Source organism: Nicotiana attenuata, chromosome 12 (genome assembly GCF_001879085.1).
Source record: "Nicotiana attenuata strain UT chromosome 12, NIATTr2, whole genome shotgun sequence".
Taxonomy (NCBI): Eukaryota; Viridiplantae; Streptophyta; class Magnoliopsida; order Solanales; family Solanaceae; genus Nicotiana; species Nicotiana attenuata.
This window is the reverse complement of record NC_032000.1, coordinates 31,478,275-31,497,806: the sequence shown is the minus strand read 5'-3', so window position 1 is coordinate 31,497,806 and position 19,532 is coordinate 31,478,275. Positions and strand designations below refer to the sequence as shown.

Sequence of the window (19,532 nt, the reverse complement as noted above, 5' to 3'; positions counted from 1 at the left end):
TAGAAAACAAGAGAAGAGCTAAAGTCAGATTTAGATATGACAGAAAGAGCATATAATTTTTGTGAAGGAAAAAACTGACTAAACTGTGACACAATTTCGGACTTATTAATCAACAAGACATCAATCCCAAACTAATTGACGTTCAACAAGACTGTATGAATCCCCTGCATCTGTTACTTTCAATTTTTGCTTCAGTTTATGTAAATTTGCCACATATTGAAGCTTAAGGAGTTAACCTGAACATGGCGAAAACCGGCGACAGCAAGTCACCGGCAGCTAATCCCAACCCTGAAACTACCTCTCCGCCACCGCCACCGCCACCTACACTTCAACAGCCGCAGACAAGAGATATGACAGAAAGAGCATATAATTTTTGTGAAAGAAAAAACTGACTAAACTGTGACACAATTTCGGACTTATTAATCAACAAGACATCAATCCCAAACTAATTGACGTTCAACAAGACTGTATGAATCCCCTGCATCTGTTACTTTCAATTTTTGCTTCAGTTTATGTAAATTTGCCACATATTGAAGCTTAAGGAGTTAACCTGAACATGGCGAAAACCGGCGACAGCAAGTCACCGGCAGCTAATCCCAACCCTGAAACTACCTCTCCGCCACCGCCACCGCCACCTACACTTCAACAGCCGCAGACAAGAGATATGACAGAAAGAGCATATAATTTTTGTGAAGGAAAAAACTGACTAAACTGTGACACAATTTCGGACTTATTAATCAACAAGACATCAATCCCAAACTAATTGACGTTCAACAAGACTGTATGAATCCCCTGCATCTGTTACTTTCAATTTTTGCTTCAGTTTATGTAAATTTGCCACATATTGAAGCTTAAGGAGTTAACCTGAACATGGCGAAAACCGGCGACAGCAAGTCACCGGCAGCTAATCCCAACCCTGAAACTACCTCTCCGCCACCGCCACCGCCACCGCCACCTACACTTCAACAGCCGCAGACAAGAGATATGACAGAAAGAGCATATAATTTTTGTGAAGGAAAAAACTGACTAAACTGTGACACAATTTCGGACTTATTAATCAACAAGACATCAATCCCAAACTAATTGACGTTCAACAAGACTGTATGAATCCCCTTCAGTTTATGTAAATTTGCCACATATTGAAGCTTAAGGAGTTAACCTGAACATGGCGGAAACCGGCGACAGCAAGTCACCGGCAGCTAATCCCAACCCTGAAACTACCTCTCCGCCACCGCCACCTACACTTCAATAGCCGCAGACATGAGATATGACAGAAAGAGCGTCACAGCCACAGCTACAACCACCGCCACAAATGCCGTCACAGCCACTGCCACCACCACAGCAACCTCAATCTGACCTTTTGCCCCCAAAGCGTCCCCAACAACTGGAATCCTCCCCAAACCCATCCACCCCATCCACCACCGATTCCAAAGACGTGACTCCCGCTACCCTCTCTTCCCGCCTTACTGAGCCTGATTATATTTACATCCCCAGTCACTCCCGTTGGTTTTTGTGGAATAGCATACATGAAAGTGAGGTTCGCTTTCTTCCTGAATTCTTCGACGGAAGATCACCTTCTAATAACCCTAGGACTTACAAATACTATAGGAATTCCATTATTCGTAGGTTCAGAGATAATCACACTAAAAAAATAACCTTTACTGAGGCTCGCAAGACCATTATTGGTGATGTGGGTTCCATTCGTAGGGTTTTCGATTTCCTGGAGACATGGGGCTTGATTAATTACACTGCTAACTCTTCCAAATCGCTGCTCAAGTGGGAAGAAAAAGAGTCCAAGTCTACTGCTGCTTCCGTGGCTCCGCATAATGCTGATGCTAATGGAACTGCTCCCACTGATTTTACTGCCGCCAAGAAGAGACTTTGCAGTGCGTGCAAATCAGCTTGCAGCATTGCCTGTTTTGTTTCTGATAAGTATGATTTGACTCTTTGTGCAAGATGCTATGTTCGTGGTAATTTCAGAGTCGGTATGAATACTTCAGATTTTCGGCGCGTTGAAATTAGTGAAGAAGTTAAGACAGATTGGACCGACAAAGAGACTTTGCACCTTTTAGAAGCTCTTATGCATTATGGCGATGATTGGAAGAAGGTTGCCGAGCATGTTGGTGGCAGAAGCGCGAAAGAATGTGTGGCTCGATTTGTGAAGCTTCCTTTTGGTGAGCAGTTTATGGGCCCTCCCGTGTCTGCAGAAGTGGATAGTGAACCTGGGTCTGAAACTATGCTTCTTCCATCCAAGAGAACGCGCCTCACACCCCTTGCTGATGCTAGCAACCCAATTATGGCTCAGGCTGCTTTCCTTTCTGCTCTAGCGGGAAAAAAGGTTGCAGAATTAGCAGCACATGCCGCTGTTACGGCTTTGTCTGAGAACAGTGAGGGAATAATGAAAGGGAGTCTAGCATCTCTACCTGGTGTCTTGGAGAAGCAAGTAATGGTATGCTGCAAATCTGCTATGTCAACTAATGTGTCTTCTTTGTGCATTGTGGGCTGCGTTCTGCCAGGGATTTCTGACAGTATTTTTGCAGTATTTAAACGGACGGCACTTCCAATGGGCATGCCAAGGATACACTTGAAAGAGCTCTTGTTGAAGCACGGTCTCAGCTTGAGGAGGAGGCACAGGACCTAGAGAGAGCCGTCTCCGATGTGGCTATCGAGACCAGGGAAATTGAGGACAAAATTGCTGGTTTTGAGGAACGTGATTTACAGATGGAAAAGGAGTGGCAACAGCTAATGCAGCTTAAGAACCTGATCTTCTTTGATCAACTTACTTTGCTGCTAAATAAAGTTGGTGCTACAAAAGCTGGAGAAACCATTGGGGAGGAGGTGATGAATGTTGAGGCAGAATGACAAATCCCCTTGGTATAATATGGTCTCTTAGTTGCTTACCAACATAGTGGGATCTAGTTATTCATCAATTATTAGGTAGTGGCAAATTCAAAGGAATCAGAAAGCAGAATTAATTTCTTTAGCTGCTAACCCCTGTTCTATTCTATATTTCCTGACTTACATGTTGTATTCCCCTCTCCCAGTTCCCTGAGAAGCAGCAACTGTTGCCTATATTAAAAGAAGGGAAATTTTCAAAAAAAAAAAAAAAAAGGAGATAAAATTGAAGAGCAACATAAAACTCCCTTTAAAACCATGGTCTTCCACTGTTTAGGGTCACAACAGTTGGAAATCGAGAAAGAAAATTATTTTACTTTCCTCTTCAGACACTCTGAAATCCAGTCACTACAAGAGATGGTGTAACAACCCAGTTTACTAGTGATATTGTCCGTTTTGGGGCCAAGACCTTCACGGATTTAAAATGTCATTATGGTCTAAAACTGTTTACTTATCTGAAATTTGCACACACCCCCCCCCCCCCCCCTCCTTAGGTAATACCATATGTAACAGTCTAGCTCACTAGTGATATTATTCGCTTTGAGCCTAGACCGACACAACTTTAAATTGCATAATTAGGGTCTAAGACTTGTTTACATATACACTGAGCATTTATCCCGTGTTTTATTGATATGGGATTCGCCTAAGGTGTCACAAACGGACTTTTTTTGGCAACTAAAATCTGTCACAAATAGTGAACAACCCCAAAATGTCGCCACAAAAAGTTAAATTTCAGTGACATAAATTGCCACAAATAACGAATTAAGTCACCACAAGAAGTACCCAAAAAAATGCCCAAAAGAGGTTGCCACTGATACGCGGACATTGGCAAGGGTACTACCTTTATGTAAAATGCATAGTTCATGATTCCAGATTTGACATCATTTTCATTTACAGTTAATATGAAGCCACAAGAGGGTCAAGGGGGAGGGGAAATACTAAGACTTACATACAAGAAAGAGGACTAGGAGAAACAACTGCTGGCAAATTTACATGTAAAGTTGCTTGTATTCCCAGTAAGAATGAAGTTGATTTGGTGAAAGCAATGCATAAGAAGCCGCTTCTATAAAGAAACTTGACTTGATTCACTGAGAGCAAAACTGACTCTGACTTGTGCTTTGGCTTGAAAAATCAACCTTAACATATGAAAGCAACAGTTTCAGTAAAGCAGAAGGGAAATATTCAAAAATATAAGCAAAGAGGAATTACAGCCATGCTCAGCTTATCCGGTATGATCACAAAGTTGTTGAGATTAAGCTAACACAATATCCATCTCTGAGTTGGCAGGTAATAAAACATCTCATGATGCTTTGATGTAGGCTACCGTTTCATACATGAAGGCGCTAGCAAGTTGTCACATTGTATGTGATGAAATAATGTTAAATTTTCACTAGTTTTCTAACAGCTATGCCACCAAAATGCAAGGGTAGGAAAGAAAAGAGAAAAGTTGACAAAATAATGTATATGTAATTGGTGCATCTGACTCAAAACATGAGAAAACATATAAAGTACCAATTACATATACTATAGACCTAGATTAGATCTCATTTGCCTGACCGTCTCAATACCATCCAAGGATTTTTGACGACTAAGCAAATGCTGTGAACAAGCATATGAAGCACAACGCTCACATTTCAGAGTCTATTCTTAATCAAGATTAGTGTCATCTGTGTTCTTTCAAAAATTCTAAGGAATAAGTACCAATGTATAGGCCTTAAAATTAGAGGATAAACCTGCTGCATCCTTTCTTTCCACCGGACATGCTAATCCCGATCAAGAATATGAGATATAACTTATAAGGTATAAGGAAAATAGTAGAGGTCATAATAATACCATCAGTTCTTTTGCTTATCTTCATCATAAATATACTTTATTTGATAGTGGACAGAGTTATCTGGTACCTATTGCTGGTGGGAGGTGGCAGGTATCCCGTGGAATTAATCAGGGTGTGTGCAAGCTGGCCCGGACATCACGGTTATCAAAAATAATATATACTTTATTTGGACAAAAGGAGAATATTGCAAATTCTGTATCATCTTTCCCCGTATGATTCTCCAGGCCCGTTCATTAATTTGAACTAAAAGAAGCCACTTGGTGTTGACTCTGTAATGAGGGTCAAACATAACCTATAACCAAGCAGAAATCAACCCAACACGACCTGTCTCTAAGTATAATCAGAGAAAGAACAACAGGAACAATAATCTGTCAAAGAGCCCCAAACACTGGCAAATTAGGAGGGACCGCGATGGGGAATACAAGCCCCTAATTTCAAAATTAAACGTTTACACTAATATTATAAGTTCATAGAGATACCCCTCGAGAAAATCTAGCAGTTGCCTTTTATTTTTCACTAAACTTCCACATTACCCCCTTCCCTACATAAGTTGGCCCCCGATTCTCACACTCCAAGTGTTGTCACTCATCAGTCACAATCTAGAAGTTTTGGATCACACTGTTCAGTTGATTATACCCAATTACTCATACAATTAAGCATCTCCATATGCATATAAAGACTTCTTTTATTAACGCATCAAACGGAACCTTGGAACTCCTTAGACTCTGAAAAATGGGAAAATTTAGTCTTTTGTTTTTTTTCATCGTCCGATCATATGGAGAAAAAAAAGTAAGGCCCATCAAAAGGAACCCCAGAAGAACCCCAGAAGGGCCATTACTGTACAAAGTTAAAGATTGTGCCAGTACCAACATCAATTCCTAAAGTGTATTTCATCTCTCTCTCTTGTGGACTAGGGAGCCCATTTTCTACTGCGTTCTCTTTAGGAGGTACATTGACATAAGGAGCTAAAAAGCTATGAACTCAGTAATTATAAATGTCAGTGCTGCAGTATGATCATCACATCTTGACAGCAATGACAGGTGACTTTAAACAGAGAGGTGCTATGTGCTGCAGGTGGAATTAAGCAGGGCCAGGCAAGCAGTTGCTAAGGTACACTGGCGGAGCTACAAATGAATTGGTATTTGAGAACTAAAAGAGCTCTACTACCTCATTGACATTGCAAAATTTTGAAAATGTTCCTTCACCCAACGTAATTGTGGAGTAAATATAGATATAAGGATACATCTAGTAATCAGGGTTGGTGAAGTTTGGGGGACCAACCAAGTATCAAAAAGAAAGAGAGAAAAATCGGATATGAATAAGGGATAGGCAAGTCCCATTCAATCGATTCCTAATTCAATAGGGGAATCAAACATTTAACTATTTACGATGTCTCCCGCGGGGACTTTCTGATTCAATTCCGCTGCTAGGGTGAGCTAACTCCAAAAAACCCGTCCACAGTTCGGATTTCAGGCCTCTATCAAAGCTTGAGGCTTAGAATTAATTGATAGATAAGGATGGTGTTGTTCCACCAAATGGGAGCACAAACAGCATTACCACATGGTTGACAACAACAACAACAAAAACATACCCAGTAGAATCCTACTAGTGGGGTCTGGGGAGAGTAGAGTGTACGCAGACCTTACCCCTACCCCAAAAAGGGTAGAGTGGCTGTTTCCGGGAGACTCTCGGCACAACAGGAGAGACAATAATATCAGAAAAGAAACAAAAGAAAAGGCATGTAACAACAAGAGATGCCAGAAAAAAAATAACAACAACGAATAAGTGACAAGACATTAACACAAAACTAATGCAAAACAACAATGTGAACACAACATAGACCGCTAACAAACCTAAACAAAACTCTATCATACTATCCGGTACAAAGAGGGAAGAACTCTCGACTACCCCCTAGCCTGCCACCCTAATGCTCGACCTCCACATGTTCCTATCAAGAGCCATGTCTTTGGAAATCTGAAGCCGCGCCATGTCCTGCCTGATCACCTCGCCCCAATACTTCTTAGGCCGCCCTCTGCCTCTTCTCGTACCTGCCAAAATCAACCACTCACACCTCCTAACTGGTGCATCTAGGCTTCTCCTTCGCACGTGTCCGAACCATCTAAGACGCGCTTCCTGCATCTTATCGTCTACGGGAGCCACGCCCACCCTCTCCCGAATATCTTCATTCCTAACTTATCCAGCCTAGTGTGCCCACACATCCATCTCAACATCCTCATTTCTGCTACTTTCATCTTCTGAATATGTGAATTCTTGACTGGCCAACACTCAGCTCCATACAATATGGCCGGTCTAACCACCGCTCTATAGAACTTACCTTTGAGTTTCAGTGGCACATTCTTGTCACACAGGACTCCAGACGCTAACCTCCATTTCATCCACCCCACCCCATACGGTGCGTAACATCCCCGTCGATCTCCCCATCTCCCTAGATAATTGACCCTAAGTACTTAAAACTTTCTCTCTTGAGGATGACCTGTGAGTCAAGCCTGACTTCCATATCCGCTTCCCCCGTCACGTCGCTGAACTTATATTCTACATATTCCGTCTTAGTCCTACTCAACTTAAAACCTTTAGACTCAGGGGCCTGCCTCCATACCTCCAGTCTCCCATTAACGTCGCCTCGTCTCTCATCAATCAGAACTATATCATCAGCGAACAACATACACCATGGCACCTCTCCTTAGATATGATGTGTCAGTACGTCCATCGCCAGAGCAAATAAGAACGGGCTGAGCGTAGATCCTTGGTGTAACCCCATAACCACCGGAAAAGGCTCTGAGTCACCTCCCACAGTCCTAACCCGAGTCATAGCTCCATCATACATATCCTTTATCACCCTAATGGAAGCCACCGGCACACCTTTCACCTCTAGACACCTCCAAAGGACGTCCCTAGGGACTTTGTCATACGCCTTCTCTAGGTCAATAAATACCATATGCAAATCCCTCTTCCTATCCCTGCATAGTTCCACCAACCTCCTGATAAGGTGGATAGCTTCCGTAGTAGAACGACCCGGCATGAACCCGAACTGGTTTTCCGATGTAGACACCACCCTCCTTATCCTCCCTTCCACCACCCTCTCCCAAACTTTCATGGTATGACTTAGTAACTTGATACCCCTATAGTTGTTACAATTCTGGATATCCCCTTTGTTCTTGTACACCGGAACCATTGTACTCCACCGCCACTCATCAGGCATCCTCTTTGTCCTGAAGATAACATTAAACAACTCAATCAGCCACTCCAAGCCTGCTCTACCCGCATATCTCCAAACTCTACTGGAATCTCGTCTGGTCCGGTCGCTTTGCCCCGACTCATCTTACCCATCGCACCAACGACCTCCTCAACCTTAATACGCCTACAATACTTAAAGTCTAGGTGACTCTCGGAGTGCCCCAATTGCCCTAACACGATGTTTCCATCCCCCTCTTCATTCAGAAGATTATGAAAGTACGACTGCCATCTTTGCCTAATCTGGGCCTCTTCCATCAATACTCGACCGTCTTCATCTTTGATGCACCTCACTTGATCCAGATCGCGAGCCTTCTTCTCTCTCGCTTTGGCCAACCGAAATAACTTCTTATCCCCACCTTTGCCCCCAAGTTCCTCATAAAGCCGACCAAAAGCAGCAGTCTTAGCCTCTGTGACCGCTAATTTTGCCTCCTTCCTAGCCTCCTTATATCTCTCTTTGTTCGCTCTCCTCTGATCCTCGTCGGTGCTCTCTACTAACTTAATGTAAGCCACTTTCTTGGCTTCCACTTTACCTTGGACCACGTCATTCCACCACCAGTCGCCTCGGTGCCCTCCAGAGTAACGTTTCGAAACTCCTAACACCTCTCTTGCTGTCTCCCTTATGCAGTCTGCCGTCGCCGTCCACATAGCGCTAGCGTCCCCACCATTCTTCCAGGCACCCATATTTGACAGCCGCCCCTCCAACTCCTACGCATTATCCTTAGACAAAGCTCACCACCTGATCCTCGACTGTCCCCGTACAAACCTCTTCTTCCTCTTCATCAAGATACCGACGTCCATCACCAGGAGCCTATGTTGATTTGCGAGGTTCTCACTCGGGATCACCTTGCAATCCTTGCACAACCCCCTATCACACCTCCTGAGGAGGAGATAGTCAATCTGAGTCTTAGCCACCATACTCCGGAAAGTAACCAAATGTTCCTTCATATCAATTGAGGAAACTTGGGTTTCTAAAAGGCAATTTTTTTTATAGTTAATATAGCAAATGTTACATGTTTTCTAGGATTATCTAAAAATGCCAAACTTGTTGACAAACCCAAGGGAAAAGCCACGGGAGAGAAGGGGCAGTCAGAAATAGTTCCTGAGGTTCTATTCAAAGGAAATTGACTTCAGTAAATCTCCAAATTGCTAACATCAAATTACTTAGTCTTTTATAAATTAGACCAATTTGAATATTTTATTGCTTCACTCTATGTTTCAGCCAACACTTCAAAGCAGAGGAGGGATAACAGAATGAAACCTCAGTAAACATTTAACCTGCTTGTATTCATGCACCATTACTCATTAGGCCTGCTTAAGGTAGTTTTTTTTTTGTTCTGAAACGACTAACTAGCTTATAAACGACTAACTAGCAATCAAAAAGATCATACTTATAAAGAAATGAATGTAGCAATCAAAAAGATTAACAAAGCTGGTTGTTGAGTAGGACAACAAGTAATTTAAGTTCAACTTCAACTTGTGATCTACCAACAAGCAATCAGGCTTCAGATTTTAGTATCAATATAGCATGTTTACTTTTGCCTTAGATGTGAATCTTTTTCTTTTTTTGATTTGCACCGGGTGTCCGAGTCTTATGAGCCCCGACTAATCCCGGGGGTGCACAGGCCCTCGGCAAGGAGTTTCCCGCAAGTGCACCACGGTTAATTCAGGTTTTACCCAGTTCGATGGCCCTCAGAAATTGTTTGCACCCAGTGGATTCGAACTTGAGACCTTGAAAGGGAGCATACCCCAAGGCTCAAGTCAATTGCCACCGGGCCAACCCCTGATGTGAATCTTGTGTCCACACCATTTAGTATGTGCAACATATGTTCCTACTACTAAATCAACTGCAAATTTCACACTCCAGTAATCTTGCAAAAATAGAACATACCTCTTCAAACACTCACCCTAATTTGATTATTCCTAAAACAATTTTGGATTTGGCAGACCAACACGAACAGGGAGAATAGATTCCTCAACTGTAGTGTTTCATTATCAGGCAGAGACAACAAACCTTAATTTAAACTAGTTTGACAATTTAATCCTCTTAAATCATTCTACATTATGGGTCTTAATATAAGCCATTCTATCAACTACATATCCTGGCAAAAATCCTATGACGAAACTAAACACGAATTTACATGTCATATTATGCAGCCTAATGAAATTTTGGAAGAGCAGTATGCAATACTCCCCCTCTTCCATATTCTTAATTAGTATTAGCGCAAAGCTCCTTATAAATGGAAGGAAACAACAATACATTTTATTTCTAGCTTCCTACTTCCTACCTTTCTTTCTATTTTGTTCTTGGCATTCATTCTCACAGCTTAACAGAGGATCACTAGAAACACATTCACCAATAACAAAAAGAACACAAACACATTTAAGTGACGACTTATCAAAAAAATAAAAAGCATACATCATGTAGTATGAACTTAACCAAGGAAGGCCGGCATAATTAGCTATCTGAGTTTCAGTTTCAGCAACATTACCATTTGAAGACTCCCCTTTTTTAACCCACACAGTTTTCAACATTTTTCGCGGTTCATACCTTCTGGAGGTACTCCCATATCTCCACTTGTCACCACTATACACTCCGACACTCGGCCTCCTATGACCACCGTACCTCCTCCTATCACTCAATGACAACTTCCTAACATCTTTCTCAATCTTATCTATCAAGGGTACATCTCTCCTATTATCAACATATCCATGAAATGCGCCACCTCTCACTACCACGTTCTCGGTACTTCTTTCTTTCACATCAACTAAAAGTTCTTCCTCCTTCTCGTATTTCTTATCTACCTTGTTTTCACATACCACCTCCACCATACAAACAGTAGCCACTTCTTTAAATTCCTTATACTCACCACTCCACTTATATTTACCCTTGGATAATTCTCGACCACCATTTTTCTCACTATCCGCTGTCATGATTTCTTCCTTGGCCACATAAATTCTTGAAACTTTAGCCATATCTCCTGTTCCATCTCTTTCAACCCTAGGTTCCCTTTTTCGGAAATAGCCCTTTCTCTTCTCATGTTCATTATCTACCTTGATTTCTCCTATCTCCTCCACCATGCAAACAGTAGCCACTTCTTTGATCTCCTTGTATTTTCCATTATACTGATATTTACCCTTAGATAATTCTCTTTCACCATTTTTCACACTATCCACTATCATTATTGCTTCCTTGGCCACATTAATAGTTGAATCTTTAGCCACATTTCCCGTTACATCTCTTTCAATCCTAGGTTTCCTTGTCCTAAAATAGCCCTTTTTCTTCTCATGTTCCTTATCTACCTTGTTTTCTCCTACCTCCTCCACCACGCAAAGAGTAGCCACTTCTCTGACCTCCTTATATTTCCCATTCTGCTGATATTTAACCCTAGATAATTCTTTTCCACCATTTTCGACGCTCTCTACTATACTGATTTCTTCCTTGGCCACATCAAAGGTTGAAACTTTAGCCATATTATCTGTTTCATCTCTTTCAACCCTAGGTTTCCCGTTTCGAAAATAGCACTTTTCCTGTTTCTTCTTAAATTTTTCCCTTGATCCTCCATCAATACTTTCTTCAACCACAGGAGCAGTGATTTTGACCTCCTTTGACTTAGGTTCTTAGCAATCAAACCCACCTCACGCCAACCTTTTCCACTGTGATTTTCACGATTTTGCAGATTTTTGTGTTTTTGATGATTTTGAAGAACTGGGTTTTGTGGGTTTTTCTTTTCTTGTTTTTCCTGTTCTTGTTGTTTTCTTTGTTTCTCCTTGAGCCATCGTTCTTGGAGTTGGGCTATGGAGACGTAATTGGAGGGGAGTGAAGGGTAATTTTCAGAATTAGACTCAGCCATTGAAGATTATCAAATGGAGAAAAACTTTTTGAAGAACTAATAAGAATGGTGCTGAGGCATGATCTGGTGGAATTAAAAAAAATGAAGAGTTTTAAATTGAAAAAAATGAAGAGTTTATGGTTTTGAAGTGTATAGGCATTAGGCGCAGAAGTAGTGTGTCTGCGATTGGCTGTCGCCTCCCTTTTTCCCCAATAAAGAGATTAAATGAGCGAACCGAACACTACTTCTGCGCCTAATGCCTATACACTTCAAAACCATAAACTCTTAGTAATACATTTTATAATATAAAATGTAGTATAAAAAAATTAAATGAATAGTACCCTTTATATAATACATTTTATATTATCTAGATATTTTTTATGTAGATATTCTGTCCATAATTTAAATAATTATATCTTATTATAATATTTAATTAAGTTCACTAATATTATAAATTGAGTAATTATATTATGAATTTATTACAAAATTTATCACTGCTTTTTTTATTTATTATTTTAATATTTTATGTATTAAGATGCATGTAATGTATATTAGTGTGCATGTGTGTCATTTTAAGTTTCACATTTCCTATTATTCTCTATTATGTACATATAACTTTAATTTTTTATTTTTTATTAGGTACAATTTTTTTAAACTGTAATTAAAATTCATGTAAAGTACAAAAGGATAACTTCTAGAAACTTATTATAAAATTTATTTTTATTTTTCTTTTTCACCTATTATTTTTTTATTACCCGCACTATATAATTTACAAATTTTTTACTCTCCCTTATTCGCAATAATGGAAATAAATTGATTTTTATTGCTATTAATAAAATTACTTATACGAGTAAATTACTTATCATAATTTTTTCTATTTTTTTCTTTTATTTTATTATTGAACTTCATTAACTTATAAGGTTAATAACTACTTTTCACTCTTTTGGTTTCAAAATAATTTCTTGTTTGTAGGTAAGTCCACAGCGTAGATTAAAATAAAAATATTATTACATTAAAGAGTAAAAGTAAAAAAAATAAAAATTGTAGAGGATAAAATAGGCATGTTAAAGAGTCAACTTTTATATAAGGAGGAGAACAATAACTGTTCAAAGTTGAAGGATGAATTTAATTTTTAAAACAAACATTGAGGATGTAAATGATTTTTAGCCTTTTCAATTTTCAAACATTTCCCCTTTCCTTTAATTGTTAGTTTTTTTTTTTCGTAGTAACTGTGAATACTATCATTTCCAAACCACATTAACTCACACACCTACAGAGCACCCATGTATCAGTCTCGCATTACTAGCATCAGTAGGTCTCGCATTCTATTTACAAATATGCTCGATGAAATCTCTGTATCTCCTAGCCAATTTTCCCTCCCTATACATTTGAATCCTCTCTATAACTATGCTCTTTATCTGTTGTAATACAAAATGCCCACTAACTTTATGTTTTCTAAAGAAGAATAAGTTCCTACTCTGCCATATATCATATATCATAGCTCCTACCACTGCCGCAGTCACTTCCTTTCTTAATTTGCTTCATTTCCTGCGCTTGATCTTCATCAATGTACCAGGGAGATCATCATGCTGTGTAATGTGCACTCTCATCCATTCCTTCACTTCTTCCCCACGGCCTTTTTGCCCACGCACAGTGTAAGAGCTAGCGTTGCGCATCTTCAAGACTATTCAGTTCACAAAGTCCACATGTTCCATCTGCACAGTGAATTCCCATTTTGATGATTCTGTCTTTCGTTAATAGCTTCTTCTGCATAGCCAGCCATAGTATGAATCTGTGCTTGGGCTACATAATTCTGTTCCAAAATCAAATCTGCAGTATTCCACTTTAGGCTTTCTCCTACTAGTTGGTTGCACCCCATTGAGATCGAGTTCCTTCCATTACTAGTAAGACAATAGCTGCCATTCTTGTACCATCCTTGCATTTGTTGTTTTATACCATGTAGCTTCCTCCAATACCAGCGGCTATCCTGTGTTGGTTGATGTGTCCATAAATCACCATTTGCTCTCATATAAATGTCGTGTATCCACTTCACCCATAATACTTCCTTCTTGTTAATCAGTAACCATATTAACTTTCCAACAGAAGCTATGTTCCACAATTTATAGTTCTTAATATTTTGCCCACCTTGGTTCTTAGGTCGATATACTTTATCCCAGGCTACTAAAGGTATCTTCTTCTTCTCACTAGTGCTCCCCCATAAGAAGTCTCTGCATTTCTTATCTACTTCCTTCAGTACACTTTGTGGGAAAATGAATACTGCCCCCCAAAAGTTATGTAATGAAATTAGTACAGACACAACCACCTGTAACCTCCATGCATAAGAAAGGTGTATGTTTGATATTGTGTTCAGCTTCTCAGTGATCTTCACACACAATTGGTGACAGTCCATTTTACTCCACCTCTTTGGTGATAATGGGAGACCTAGGTATCTCATAGGAAATGTGCCACTTGAATAGCCTGTGATGTCCAGCAATTTCTATTTTAACTCAACATCCACTCCTGAAATATAGATGCTTGACTTATTTGTATTTGCCTCCAGGCCTGTAGTCTCTGAGATATGTTTAAGTGCTTCCATTATTCTCCTAACAGCTGCTTCATTCCCTTTGCAAAACATCATTAAATCATCTGCAAATGTCAGGCCAGTGAGTTGTTGTTCCTTGCACATTGGGTGGTATCTAAAATCTGGCAATTGGCTCATCCTCTTTAGAATCCTAGATAGGTATTCCATCACCATAACAAAGAGCAATAGGTATTCTCAGGCTCAATTTGCAGTTGTTCCGCTCATCATTGATTTGAGTCACTGCCTGTACCAGTCTTCTCTGTTTAATAATGGAGAAGAAGTACTTAGTATTATTATCCCCAAGTCTAATCTATGTGGCCTTGCTTCTCTGCATCAGAAAATTTTCTGCCATAATTAATGATTCCCTGAAATTATCCCTTGCATCTTTCTCCTTCTTCTGTAGCTCCTGATCTAATGGTTTTTCCAGTAACATTGCTTGCAGTTTCTGCACTTCCTCCCTATCTTTGTTTGCTTTATTTATGACATTGCTAAAGTTACTCTGGTGTAGTGTTATGAGTTTCTGTTTCAAAAGCCTTTAATTTCTTTACTATTTGATACATCTTACACCCATTCACTTGCATTTTCTGAATCATCTCCACCACTAATGGACAATGGTCACTCACCCCTTCTAGAAGAGCATGAGTTTTACATTGTTCCATTGTTTCTATCCATTCCCCATTAACAAAATCCAATCTTTTTTTTTGAGTAGATTCTATTTTGTCCCCTGTTTGTCATTCCATGAGTACTTGTACCCATTATTTGGTAACTCCATAAGTATGCTATTGTCAATACATTCCTGGAAATCCACCACCTCACTTAGTGCTACTTGACTCCCTCATATTATGTTCTCTTACTGCAATACAGTATTGAAGTCCCCCTGTCACACTCCTTTTTTTACAAAACCTCACTAACCCTCTTAAATAAATAAAAAAAGTTTGTGAAGCTTGAAAAGGGTTTTTAATTAAAAAGTGACAAAAATTGTGTTCAAAAGGAAATAACTCAGAGTCGCCACCTGGTATTTGATTTTGGTGTGCCAGGCCACCGGTTTTTTTAAAAAATATTTTCCTGATTATCCATGGAATCTGGCAACCCATGCTCATCTGGTGTACATAGTCCCATAATGCTTTTCTCTCATTTCTGAGATTATGTGCATACACAAATGCGACCATGAATGTGAGTTGCATAGGAATGTACTTTACTTGGCACGTTACTGCCTGTGCAATTTCGTTTATGGTTCTCACCTCATACCATTCTGGTTTCCATACTAGCACAACTCTACCATTATAGTGTGATATATGATTACTATAGTATTGCCATCCTACAAACATGGTATTAATAGTATTCTCCACCTTATTACTCTTTAATCTTGTTTCTCGTAACCCAACTAATCCAATATTCTGGTCATTACAACAGTATTTAACCTCTTTCTGCTTATTGAGGCCATTGAGGCCTCTTGTATTCCAACTCATTAGCTTAACCATTCCCTATAAAGATAATGGTATCACTCTCTTCTTTACACCTTCATTAGCAGTACTTGTTTATGCATTATCCTTCTCCAGGTTCTGAAAAGTATTTGCCACAGGCACCACTGAATGTGTCTGCTTAACCACATTGTTTTTATGTGGTTGGACCCATCCTTGTTGCCCTCTCCTGTGATTCTGCCTTTGGCATTTACCCTGCAAATCCTCCCTCCCCATTTCTTGAACTCCCTTATCCTCCTGTGCTTCACTGTATTCACCCCATTTTCAGCATCTGTTGTGTAATCATCTCTGGTTGTTTGCTTCCTTCCTATTCCTTGACTTCTATTTTTTTCTTGCTTTTCCTACAAATATATTTTGTATGCCCATATTTGTTGCAACTAGAGCATATAGAATGCTTCCACTCATATGTTACTCTTTGTTCAATCACATTACCTTTCTCATTTCTAAAGTAAATCACCTCTGGCAATTGTTCACCAACTTTCACTTCAGCCAAAAACTTTGCAAAGTTCAGTCCAAGTTTCTTCTCAGTATTCTTGTCCATGAGAGGCTTCCCAATTAGGCTGCCAATTTTGCTCAAACTCTTTGCACTCCAGTACTTAAAGTCTAATCTCGGCAATTTGACCCAAATAGGAACTGAAAATAGCTCCTCTCGAGTAAATTCCATATCTGCATTCCAAGCCTTCACTATGAATGGTTTGTTATCAAAATGGTATATCCCCCTTGAATGACTTCATTCTTCCCCTCCTCATTCTCAAATCTAACCAGAACTATGCCATTCTTCATCATTACTATTTTGTTTATACTTAATTTCCCCCAGTTTCTCTGTATATATCCATTTAGGACTGCAAATGGAGAGTGTGCGCCTAATACATAGCACACTATAGCATTCCTCCAGTACTCAATCTCAATAACAATATTATCATCTTCAATTTCCACTATCCTCTGTTCCTCGACAATTGTAGGGTTAACAAACTCATGCTTAAAGCCAGCTTTTGTTATTTTCGATATATAAAAATTATCCCACACAGATGCCCTAGATTTTGATTCCTTACCTACATTCTTTTCAGCAAGTTCAACTTCATCAGCCCATGATCGTCTTCCCCCTGTACCCAAGGTTTTTGTTGCTTCATTCCAATTCTCCACTCGCTGCTTTACCAGTGTACTCTTCTGAGCTTGTGAGCTCATTTTGCTCCCCCCACCATCAGAATTAGTCACCCGCATCACCAATTCAGCTGAATTTTGTTGAATTTCCCGGATTTACCACTTTCTCGCTAATTGTTTCAGTCACTGAACATTGAGCTTAGGACTGGTAACTTCAGAAATCCTTTTCCTATGGCCACCAACTTGGTTCCCACCCTTCCCTGCATTTGTCACACCAAAATTCACCGTCGGAATCACATTTTTTACTCTCCTGCTCATGGTGGCATACGTTTAGGCTAACGTGCGCCGAGAGAGTTTCAAACCAGCCATCCGTCCTTTTTTCGTAGTTAAAAATTAATTTTAATTTTGTTATACTCTTTACATACCAATTTATATAATATTCTTTATTTTTTATTTTACCATTTTATTCTTAATGAGATGCTTTATAGGAACATAATTTTTATGATTTATTTTAGACCACAAGTTTTAAAAGTTATTATTTCATTCTTAGCTAACATTTAGATATAGATTTGGTTGAAACTTGAACAATGAGTTTTTGAAGATGAGATGAAAAATATTTTTTGAAAGTTAAAATTGTGTTTGAACATGTATTTTACTTGAAAACAATTTGAAGTTTTGTGAGCAGAAAATTTCAAAAACTACTCTACAGCCGTTCTTGGGATTTGTAGACTTTGTTTTCAAAATCCGCCAAAAAATAGTTAAATTCTATAAACAAATATATATATATATATATATATATATATATATATATATATATATATATATATATATATATATATATATATATATATTACATTTACGTAAAATAAAAAAACTTAGCTATTCGCATGAAATAAAGATATTTTAAAATATATTTTCTTTATAGCTTTTTCATCTTATATGATATTGTTAGTTTTGTTATATGTTCATATTTCAATAATATTAGCTTCTTAATTTTNATAAATATATATATATATATATATATATATATATATATATATATAAAACTTAAAAAAGACTCCTAAATTTTATGACCATGTTCAGATTTATGTTTCTTTATCCTGACATAGGCATTTGGAGTCCTAGTTGTCTTATACCATAGTTTGACCTTCTAGAGATACTATAATTCATGAAGGTAGAATTTGCCAAATAGTGCTGCTAGATTAACAAATTGAGATGAAACTACCAATTCATAATTATGTTAATACCAAATTCATTATCTAATTAGTGGAAATAAGATAAGTTGGAGTTGTTGGGCATTTCTAAGTATTAAAACAACTATAGTTTTCCTTCTTTATCCTTTGTTTAAAAGAAAATTCTGATGTTGAATATGCAGCAACGTAATGTAAGCTGTCGTGGTACTTACTAATTGGAAACTGATTTTATGATTTTTAAAATTTATCCTATTATTATCACGGCCCAACTTTCATGGGAGTCGTGCCGCCACCTTATTCTACTTGCTAGGCAAGCCAACAGTTTTATAATAACGATGAGCTCAATAATGCAAAACTCTCAAGAACAAAAATATCATAAAATATCTGAGGAAAAAAATAATAATACAACTACAACCTTCCCAAAGATCTGGTGTCAACGAGTACATGAGCACTACAGAATATCAAAATACATGTCTAAACTCAATACAGCTGTTTGAACAATATAACAGTAATAATAGAAATAGATGGAAGAGAACTTCAAGATCTAGGAACGACATAGCAGCTACCTCGTAGTCTCCACGAGCTGGTACTGATGCAACTCTAGTAATTACCATGCCCGAAAGTACCTGGATCTGCACATGAAATGTAGAGTCTAGTATGAGTACAATCGTTCCGTGTACTCAATAAGTGATAAACCTAACCTTAGGCTGAAAGCAGTGATGAGCTCAGTAGAAAGTACATGTCCAACATCAAAAATCAATAACAACTCATAATGTGGTAAAGACAATTATAGCAACTAAATCAAAGGATATTATATTTATCTCGTTCACGATTACGGAAAATTTAGACATTATTTTCAAGTATAACAGTCAAAGCCAATATAGATGAGTCATTCCGTTTACTATCTAGTATGAGGAAAATACTTCTTTATGTCTACATGTCAAGTGTATATGTCAAGTACATATCATCACGGTAAAACCGTCAAGTATAATCACAGTCAACACGCTCACCAGTGCCTGGCATAATGCCCCTCACCATCATCACACACACAATCACACTCAGCATTATACGGATGCCATAATGCCCCTCACCATAACACGTATATATCACGGTGCCTGTGCTCGCTGTAATATCATACTCCATAGGGGCGGATCCTGGCCTAGGCACTAATCAATATCACATAGCCCAATAGTGGGGAGTAGTGCATGTGTTACCCCAAAGCAGTACCACTTAGCCCAATATGGGCCTAGCGTACGCACCACCTCAAAATTAATACCAAATCGGCTATATTGCCCAAGCTCAAACATCAACCACACAAGTCTCAGTTAACCACATCTCATAGTACTCAATTCAACAGTGTTA

The 19,532-nt window shown here is 38.9% G+C and overlaps 1 protein-coding gene and 1 pseudogene across 4 annotated transcripts; one reads left to right on the top strand and one right to left on the bottom strand.

Annotated features, from left to right (window-relative positions):
- On the top strand, positions 1,268 to 2,862 carry LOC109236003 (annotated as a pseudogene).
- Positions 3,708 to 12,060, bottom strand: LOC109235517. 4 transcript variants are annotated; one of them, XM_019401665.1, is made up of 2 exons: positions 10,401 to 12,060; positions 3,708 to 4,031 (listed from the first exon to the last, which is right to left on the bottom strand). In XM_019401665.1, the coding sequence occupies exons 1-2, from the start codon at positions 11,453 to 11,455 to the stop codon at positions 3,959 to 3,961; spliced, it is 1,128 nt and encodes a 375-aa protein (XP_019257210.1). In that variant the 5' UTR covers positions 11,456 to 12,060; the 3' UTR covers positions 3,708 to 3,958. The 4 variants fall into 4 exon arrangements, with proteins under 4 accessions (XP_019257210.1, XP_019257211.1, XP_019257213.1 ...); XM_019401666.1 differs by having other exon boundaries at positions 10,422 to 12,060; XM_019401668.1 differs by having other exon boundaries at positions 3,946 to 4,031; positions 10,474 to 12,060.